Below are 9,991 nucleotides of genomic sequence, written 5' to 3'. Positions count from 1 at the left end.
GTTGAAAGCACTGGAGTGAGTTCAAAGGACAGTTTTTCCACTGGGAAATAAATCTCTCACCATTTCGTATAATTAGACAAGGAAAACGAAAAACTATTCCAGAAAGAATTCCCAGAAGCAATATCCAAGAAGGAGGTGAGAGGTGTGCTGGGCAGGAATGTGGGGCTGGGCTCTGCTGTCACTGCCACAGGAACACGGGTGGCATCTCCAGCAGCAGGGCTGGAGGAGCTCCAGGACCACTGACAGATGTGCCAGGACCACCGACAGATGTGCCAGGACCACTGACAGATGTGCCACCAGGGGCACTGGGACAGGGGCAGGAGCTCCAGAGGCACATCCAGAGCGGCACCCAGCCCATGTGGAGGAGCCAGCAGACCCCGAGGGGACACGCTGCAGGAAGGGGAGGCAGAGAACAGGGGAGGGACAGGCCGGACATCGGCTGCGACGGGGCACAAAGCACAGCTGGTCAGCATTGTGTTGTATTGCATTGTGGCACTGCCCACCCCAGAGCTCCCGAGGCTGGAAAAGCCCTCCGAGGTCACAGAGCGCAAGCTGTGCCCGATGCCCAGCTTGTCACCCGGCCCAGAGCTCTGAGTGCCACGTCCAGGCTTTCTTTGGGAGCTGCAAACCTCTCTGGGCAGCCCCTGCTAAGGCCTGACCACCATTTCTGTGCAGAAGTTTTCCCTAAAATCCACCCTGAGCCTGCCCCGGCCCAGCCTGAGGCTGTTCCCTCTGCTCCTGTCCCTGTTCCCTGGGAGCACAGCCCGACCCCCCCGGCTGTGCCCTCCTGGCAGGAGCTGTGCAGAGCCACAAGGGCCCCCTGAGCCTCCTCCTCCACACTCATTCACCACAACCTTACCTACATGCTTACCTTGCTCTTTGCCACAAGACACAGCCCAATTTGTGCCTCTCCTAAACCCACAGCCCAGCACAGCCACCATCAGCCAACAGAGCTTTTATTCCTGACTCAGGTTCCAAGGAAGTTTCAGAATCGCCCTGGCCTCCACCACATAACATTTGCAAACTGCAACAGCAGAGGAGAAAATCCATAAGAAACTGATCCTGAGTATCTTAACAAAACCAAACACCACTGCTCCGCCATGGAGTTAGCAGTTTCTCCTGTTTCCAGCCTCTGCAACATGGAAGAAAACCCAAAGTCAACACGGGGGCTTTATCCAAATGAATAACAAGTGGTAAGAGTTAACAGCGTGATGAGGGCTGTCTGGAGCTGCTCTGACTGTGAGACACAGCGTAAATCTTCTCAAGTTGTGACAAACGTCTTGGCTAATGCAGCCACATTCTATGTTTAAATCTCACTAAGATGTAATTTGACATTTGGGTTTACTTTTTTCCTTATAATTAAGAAACAAACTCCAGTCCGCGCTAATCTCTGCACAGCCTGAATTTGCTCATGGAATTACCATCCCCACCGTGCCAATCCTTCCCCACACTCTACAGTCAAATCAAAGGAAAACCAGACATTCTTTCCAGTAGGGTTCTCTAGTTACAGAAGTACAGTCAAAGCACAGGATGGATATTTCTAGGAGTCCAAAGGTCAAATCCTCATCTCTTGCTCAAGGAAATCCCCGTGGAATAGGTAACACGAAGATAACGCGCTGCACCCTGGTGTTGTAAGATAAGAACCCAAACAGAACAGCCCACAGCTGCATTTTTGATGGATGGAGGAGGATAGCTGAGGACAAGGAGCTGCCTCCTGTGTCAACACACTCCACCTTCAGCAGCAAAGTGTCTCCTGGATCCCTTTCCATGCAGGCAGCATTCCCATCGCTCCCGCTCCACACCTGGAAGGGCAGTGTAAGCCATCAGCAATGAAGTGCCACGAGGTATGGCATTAATGCACAGCCACAGCCCTGACACAGTGCTGGATGAGCCAGCTGCCCTCAGCTCAGCTGATGGGCATGATAGGGGAGAGCAGCAGCACGCAGGCGGCACCACCACCTGTGGGGCTTGGAAGGAGCTCTCATGACCAGATCCTGGAACAGGATAATCCAGACAGCCCTGTCCTGGTTGCTCCACTGAACCTTTGGCATGCACAGCTCTTTGCAAGCACGCAGGATGTGTGTCTGCACCTCTGCAGAGTGGCTCTGCTCCTGTGCTGCACCCTGGTACCATCAGCAGCACATGCACAGCTGGGTGACCGCTTTCCTGCAGCTCCCATGGCAGCTGAGTGGCTTTGCCATCCCTGCCACAGCAGCTCCCAGCAGAGGTGGGCAGTGGCAGGCAGGTGGGCAGGCTGGAGGAGCACAACACTCCATTCAGATGAGGAGCAACAGTGCCATTTTGTTTCTGAAGGAATGGTGCCACCAGAATCAAGGCTGGCGGTTGTTTAGGAGGGATCAAGACAGCTGGCACCTGCAGCTGGAGAGGCACCCTAGCTGCCCCAGGGGTCAAGAGACAAGGGTGGACGAGCAGGCTGGGCCCCTTTTCAACAAGTGACAGAAAAAGGGAGCAGAGGCTGTCACAGAATCAGAGAATCATGGAATGGTTTAAATTGGAAGGGCCCTTAAATCTCATCCAGTCCTACCCTCTGCCCTGTCCAACCTGGATCTGGACCAGCGATGGGGCAACCACAGCTTCTCTGGGCGGGTGTAAATTGGAACAAGAGAGGTTCAGCCTTGGGGTCAGGAGGCCAGGGAAGCAGCTGGGCTGGAGCCCAGGCAGGCTGTGCCCTCTCCTCCCTCGGGTGCTCCCAGCTCCCGACCCGAGCACCCTGCTCTGAGCAGGAGGTTGGACCAGAAACCTCCCGAGCTCCGGTCCTACCTGAATTACCTGATGGATCTACAGCTCCAGGCTGGGACCTGGCTGCAATCCACCACGCAATCCTTTCCCTGAAATGCAGGGCAGCACCTCCCACACGCAGCCTCCTGATCTCCCAACTGCTGCACGTTCCAAAAGTGAGCACTTGACCAAGTCCAGCACTCAGAACAGCCTCGTGTGTCCATGCCTCACCTGGCTCCAATGAACATTTCTCCAGACAAACAAGAACCTTTCCATGGATCTGGGGCAGGGGGGGTCTGCTCAAACCAGGTCTGTGGGAGCAGGCTGTGCTGGGTGGGACACCCTGCTCCCTGCATGGGCTCTGCTCTGACTGACAGAGCCTGGCTTGAGCCCAGTGCACAGACACCCACTCCAAAGCCACAGGGGCTGTCACAGAACAGCCCAGGCTGCTCTGGCTCTCCACATGGCTTCTTTTCTTATCCCAAAACGCTGCTGGCCACAGGCACAGAGGCCACAGGCTGTCCTGGCTGCTCAGCAGTGCCGTAAGTGCCACGGGAGAGTCACCACACGAAGCCAGGACGGGTCACACCATGACCCTAGCACCCCCTGAGGGACCTACTCAGAGCCAGCCAACGCTCTTCAAGCTGGCAGTGAGGTTTGCAAACGCATTCCAAAATAAAAACTAACAACAATGAGTTTTCTGCAAACCTCCAGAATCCTTTCCAGAGGTGAGGAAGCCTTTGGCACAGCAGGAGCAAACATGAGGAACGGGGGCCACACTCCTCCGCTCACACGAAACGTCCAATCCTCCAGCAGACCCAGGAACGGCTGCCAAGGAGCCGCGGGACTCCAAAAGCCCTGGAAATCTACATTGCATTTTCTTCCACTGCTCTTTTTGCCGTGTTTTCCTTTCAGCACGGCAGAGCAGCATGTTTGTGCTGGCCAAGCCTACCCTCCTCCTCTCCACCGCACCTCCAAGCAATCCAAGCACGGGAGATACAGTATTACCTCAAATATTTAACCAAGGGATTAAAGGATTCTCTTGGCAGGAGGCAGAAGCTGCCCCACGGTTACAGCTCCCTGCCTGGCTGGCAGGCTCTGCAGGGAGCGCTCTGCCCCGGGCTCCGGGGGCTCACCGCCATGTTCTCTGCTTTGTGCCCCAAAATCGCTGCTCACCGGCTCCCGGCCGTCCATGGCCTCCATCCAGAGCCGCCGGTCCTCCTCCGAGAGCGCCTGCATGGTGATGACACCGGGCCTGCGGGAGAAAGGGGACGCCGTCAGTGAGCGCAGGACGCGCAGCCAGGGTGGCAGAGATGAATCTTTCATGAGAGGGAGAGGGAAGGAGCACAAGCTCCCTCCTGGGCAAGCCCCAGCACAGGAGGACAAAAGGCATGGACACCCTGCAGGTCCTGGCCAGGGTCAGCAAGGAGCAGAGGGCATCTCCAACAATCAACGCACCTTTCCAGCGGTTTTGTGCGAGAGCTGGGTGCCAAATTCCTCCTCTGGCCCTCGGCCAGCCAGCTCACCTGCACCGGGTAAAGCACGTGCATGCAATGGCAGAAGGCAAGGAAGGTAAGCGAGGAAGGTAACCAAGCAAGCAGGAGCCCCACACATCCCAGCCCGTGTCTCAGCAGCACCAGGCTCACAGGGGAGACCTTCTGCTGGGCACAGTGTTCATCCCCGAGGTGTCTGTGCCCTCATGGCTGTGCCAGTCCCCTGGCCCTGTCTGCACCCTGCTGTAAGACACAGCAGTGGCAGTGACACGATGCTGGCCCGTGTCCCCCTCCAGGAGCAATGCAGGAGCCCCAGGTGCCCAGGGTGCTGCTCCTGCCCCCAGCACTGTCACACACACCACAGCCTTGAGCTGCCCTGCCGACCCAGTCTCCAACAAACAGCCCTGGGACTGCTCATTTACTGTGATGAGAGGGGAAAGGACAGGCCTGGGTGCTGCACACACGGCACAGGAGCAGGGACAGCAGTGGCACTGCCCTTGCCCGAGGGCCAACGCCACCTCCACGCTCCTCAGTGGACGCTGTGCCCGCTCCTGGACCACCCTTTCCAGCAAGGAGACAAACCTGCATTAGCTGCTCTGTGACCAGCAGGGTGAGGATGGATTTGACAGAGTGTTTGCACAGCCTCAGGTGTGGGGGTGTGGGAACATGGAGGGTGGGAGCTGTGACCCACACCAGGGGCTGCCATCCCTCTGTGCCCTGCTTGGCTGTGAGCTCCCAGGATTTCCATCTCCACATCCCAGCCCATCCTGCAGCCTGGATCCCAACACGCTCAGCTGGCCAAGCCTGCTCCTCCCCAGCCTTCTGCCTTTGGGCTGGTCTGCATCCCCCCCAGCGCTGCTCCCGGGCTCAGGCAGGCAGACAGACACACAGACAGACCTGTCCGTGTGTCTGTCCCCGTGGGGCTTCAAACACTGACCTGTGACAGCACAGAGCCCCTGGTGCTGCTCTTCCCAGCCCAGCAGAGCCTCTAACACTGACCTGTGACAGCACAGAGCCCCTGGTGCTGCTCTTCCCAGCCCAGCAGAGCCTCTAGCACTGAACTGTGACAGCACAGAGCCCCTGGTGCTGCTCTTCCCAGCCCAGCAGAGCAGGGGCTCCGCAATGGCACAGGAGTGCTGCTCCAGTGCTGCAGGGCACAGGGAGGGAGGGAAGGGAAGGGGGATTAAACCTCAGGAGCTGCCAACCACCTGCAGAGTGAGCACTGAGCACGTAGGCTCTGTTCCCTACTCGACCCCCAAAACCTGATAAAGGTGGGGAGAGGGGTGATTTCTAACTTGAACTTCCCAAGGGTGGTTCAGCCGGAAAACGCGAGCTGCACCAACACTCTGCAGATGCCCTTTGGTCCTTGATAAGAGTCTGTAAGAAAATTAAACTTTAACAGGGGCTCTCAAGAGGTGGGCTTGGCCCCTGTGCTGCTGCTCCGTGGCACGCACAGGCCAGGGACCGAGGATTAACCCTTCTCCTACCTGCACTCCCCATGCAAGCAGCCCAGCGCTCAGCAGGCACACGGCAGCTCAGCCCTGTCCCACCAGTGGAAGCTGTGCCCAGGTCCAAAAACCAGACATAATGTGCTTGATCTCTGCTAATCCCATTGGTGAGTCAGTCAATACTCACCAGCTTAGTGGTTTGGAAGTTTACTCACTTAGGAGGGAAGAGGAAACCACTTAACCATCGCCTCATCTGAGAGGGAAAATGCTCCACATCCAGCAGCAAATATGCTCAAAACACTGCACAAAGCTCCTTGTTGTGCAGGTACAAAGTGACTCAAGAGCAGTCTCTGGTACCTGGGGAGCTGCAGTGGCCACTTCAGCCAGGGCTTAGGTCTGACTTTAAGCCAGGCTGCTGCTGAAGGCACAGACACCTCAGTCAGAAAGCCCTGGAAGGGCTCTAGCTCAGCCAGGGACACACAGGAAAGCAAATACTGGCATTTCTGTCTCTTTAGCCAGAGAAAAAGAACAGAGAAATTTAAACCTTCCATTCATGGCATGCTGGGCACTGGACTCCAGCAGAGCAGGGTCCCAGAGTGGCAGTGCTGGTATCTGGAGTGCCAGCTTCCCTCAGCACAGGGCAAAGAGGTGATAACAGCAAAATGTTTGTTCTGCCTCTGAGCAGATAACAACTCCTCGGGCTTCACTTCAAAGTCAAACTTCTTTAACAGCATGAGGGGAGGGGCTGTGAAACTGAATCAAACCCAATTTCCATTGCAAATAGCCCTGCATTTCCTCCCCCAGTGTTTATTTGCCAGGGCACCCATTGCATCACTTTCCTGAGCAGAACCATCTTCCTGGCTGTGACAAATTTAAAATGCACCCACACATTACACCTCATTCATTATGGATGTGGCCAATGCCCACGGGGTTCCATGTGCTCCCGGCCAGGTCGGGTGTTTGGCACTGGATCAGGCCCCTGCCAGCACTGCCAGCAGCTGGAAACGCTGCTGGAAACACAGCTCCATCCTCAGCAGCACCAGGAAACGCTGCTGGAAACACAGCTCCATCCTCAGCAGCACCAGGAAACACTGCTGGAAACACAGCTCCATCCTCAGCAGCACCAGGAAACACTGCTGGAAACACACAGCTCCATCCTCAGCAGCACCAAGAAACACTGCTGGAAACACAGCTCCATCCTCAGCAGCCCTGCTGGAAACACAGCTCCATCCTCAGCAGCACCAGGAAACACTGCTGGAAACACACAGCTCCATCCTCACCAGGAAACACTGCTGGAAACACACAGCTCCATCCTCACCAAGAAACACTCTCTGCACACAGCTCCATCCTCAGCAAGCCTCCTCAGGACCAACCCCTCCCACAGCCATGCTAAAGCCCTGCTCTGCTCTCCTTTCCCAAAAGATTCACAAAACGGATCTGTCCTCGTCCCCTCACCCAACAAATGAGCCCAAATACTGGGGGTCACTCGTGCAGGTAATTATTTATAAAGATAACACACAGTAAATACAGATTTTGCTGTGGGGCAGCTCCCACCTCCTCCCAACACACAGGATGTACCTGGGCCCAGGTGGAGCCAGCCCACCCCAGCCAGCCCCAGCTGTGTCACCAGGACAGCAGGATGCCCTCCTGGAACCCGAGCTCTTGTGGCAAACACACCAAGGACCTGCTGATTCACTCCCAGGTGCTGCATCCCACATTTCCACCTGCACTCCACATTCCCCACCACACCCCTCTGCCTTTTTCTGGGACACAGGGAGGGGAAGGGACATTTTGGGATCAGAAGAAATCCATTTCTAAATGGGGTGAGTGTAGGAGGGTGAGACTAGAGCAGAACATGGCAAACACTTAATAAGAAAGAATATTTTCAATATGCTACAATCTAAAAATGGAAGATTTTTTTCCATATGAGACCACACAGGAAATTTGAATTTTCTCAATATCTCAGCTTTTGTGACAAATGGCCTGGCCTTAAGGAGCTGTGACTAAGCACACTGAGAAAATGAGAAACTGCAATAGCTTTTCCTTCTTCCAGGAAAACAAACAAATAAGGAAAGCAATAGAAACAGATAAGAACTTCCAACTGCTGTAGCAGCTTATCACAGCGAGACAATCTAAACTGCTGATGAAAACACACAGGAGTGCATTAATAACAGGGGCTGAGTGCACAGAGATGTTCCCAGAGCAGAGCAGAGCAGCCCTGACAGGACCTCACAGCCATAGATGTGGCACCAGCAGCCAGATGTGGCCCCAAAATGCTGGGGAGCAAAGCTGGAATTAAGAGGGAGATTGACCCCAAAATGCTGGGGAGCAAAGCTGGAATTAAGGGGGAGATTGACCCCAAAAATGCTGGGGAGCAAAGCTGGAATTAAGGGGGATACTGGCCCCAAAAATGCTGGGGAGCAAAGCTGGAATTAAGGGGGATGCTGGCCCCAAAAATGCTGGGGAGCCAAAATGTGGCCCCAAAATGCTGGGGAGCAAAGCTGGAATTAAGAGGAAGATTGACACTGAGCTCAAAAAGTCAGGGTGCCCACGCAGAGCTCGGAGCGCCCTCAGTACAGCACCAGCAGGCTGGAATTAAGGGGGAGACTGACCCCAAAATGCTGGGGAGCAAAGCTGGAATTAAGGGGGATGCTGGCCCCCAAAATGCTGGGGAGCAAAGCTGGAATTAAGGGGGAGACTGACCCCAACAATGCTGGGGAGCAAAGCTGGAATTAAGGGGGAGACTGACTCCAAAATGCTGGGGAGCAAAGCTGGAATTAAGAGGAAGATTGACACTGAGCTCAAAAAGTCAGGGTGCCCACGCAGAGCTCGGAGCACCCCCAGTACAGCACCAGCAGCCCCAGTACAGCACCAGCAACACCAGTACAGCACCAGTACAGCACCAATACAGCACCAGTACAGCCCCAGCACCCCCAGTACAGCACCAGCAGCCCCAGTACAGCACCAGCACGTCCCACAGGTCAGTGCCAGCCTGGCTCCCGTGGCCACCAGGGGAAGGAGCCTCATCCCTCTCTGTGCCAACCCATCCCTCACTCCCTGCGACAGCCCCCAGGCTTTGCCTGAAAGGTGGCTGGAAAGGTGACCCCGGCAGAGGCACAGGGACAGGCTGCACCCACTGCGGCTCTGCAGGCACAGGGACAGCAGGGCTGGGCTCACCTGGCAGGGGGAGCAGGGACAGCTCCTGCCGCTGTCAGAGCGCTGCACCCTCAGGTGCACTCCCAGAGCAAGGCCAGCAGCCCTCCTGGGATCACCATCTGCTCAGGGCAGCACCTGCAGGTGCCTGGCAGCCCTGCCAGCCCCATGCCAACCACCCAGCCCCTGTGCCAGTTCTTCTTTCAGGAAGAATTTCCCCATGGAAAGGGGGCTCAGGCACTGGAACTGCCCTGGGAGGGTTGGATCCCCATCCCTGGAGTGCCCAAAGAAGGGCTGGAGGTGGCACTCAGGGCTCTGGGCTGGGGACAGAGTGGGGATCAGGCAAAGCCAGGACTCAGTGGTGTTGGGGGTCTTTTCCCACCTCAGAGGCTCTGGGATTCTGGCTCTAGAGTCCCACTGTGCACCAGGTGTGGTGCCAGTCACCCTGGGGGCACCCACAGGGCAACGGTGGCACCTGCAGAGTTCACTGCTCTCCTGGCACACCAAACCCTGCATCTGAAGAGCTCCTGCTCCCCTAAAAGCCAGCTGGCACTCAGAAGCAGTCTGCTTCTGGCCCAGAGCAATGACCTACATTATCCTAAATGACACGGCCTTTGTCACCAGCCAAATGAGATACTCCTCCTCCTCCTCCTCCTCCCCAGGCTCGTTTTGTAAGACACTGGCTGACATCCCTGCTCACCTTGTTTACAAACCTGATTTAATGTGCAGAGACTACAAACAAGGTTAGTTACTGAAAAAAGAGCATTAGCAGTAAAACACAGCGTCCATCACGCTGGGGGTGTGTTTCAGACAGACCCCAGAACACCATTTGGGGTTAATTTTGCTGTAACAACACAATACAATACTTCTAACATGAGAGCTATTTGTAAATGCCAGGGCCAGGTTGGATGGGGGTTGGAGCAACCTGGCCTAGTGCAAGGTGTCCCTGGCCATGGCAGGGGGTGGAAGGAGATGAGTTTTAAGGTCCAACAGAAACTATTCTGGGATGCTGAGACAAGGAAGCAACGCTGTAATAACAGATCAGGCTCCAGATTTTCAGCTTGGTTGTGCTGAATCATCTTTACAGGAGAAAACCACACTTTTTTTCCCACCTAGGGAGGAACAGCTCTTGGCTGGTGCTATTTAGGGAGTTCCTGC

The 9,991-nt window shown here is 55.6% G+C and overlaps 1 protein-coding gene across 1 annotated transcript in view; it reads right to left on the bottom strand.

The window, feature by feature from the left end:
- The window catches only part of ARHGAP26 (Rho GTPase activating protein 26), an 82,995-nt gene that overhangs the window by 61,217 nt on the left and 11,787 nt on the right, over positions 1–9,991 (bottom strand). The window contains exon 10 of the mRNA XM_005418826.1: positions 3,916–3,994. Within this exon, the coding sequence (XP_005418883.1) occupies positions 3,916–3,994 (79 nt within the window). The remainder of the gene's footprint in view (positions 1–3,915; positions 3,995–9,991) is intronic.

Source organism: Geospiza fortis, unplaced genomic scaffold (assembly GCF_000277835.1).
Source record: "Geospiza fortis unplaced genomic scaffold, GeoFor_1.0 scaffold55, whole genome shotgun sequence".
Taxonomy (NCBI): domain Eukaryota; kingdom Metazoa; phylum Chordata; class Aves; order Passeriformes; family Thraupidae; genus Geospiza; species Geospiza fortis.
Note: the sequence above shows the minus strand (reverse complement) of the source record. Positions and strands in the feature narration are given on the sequence as shown.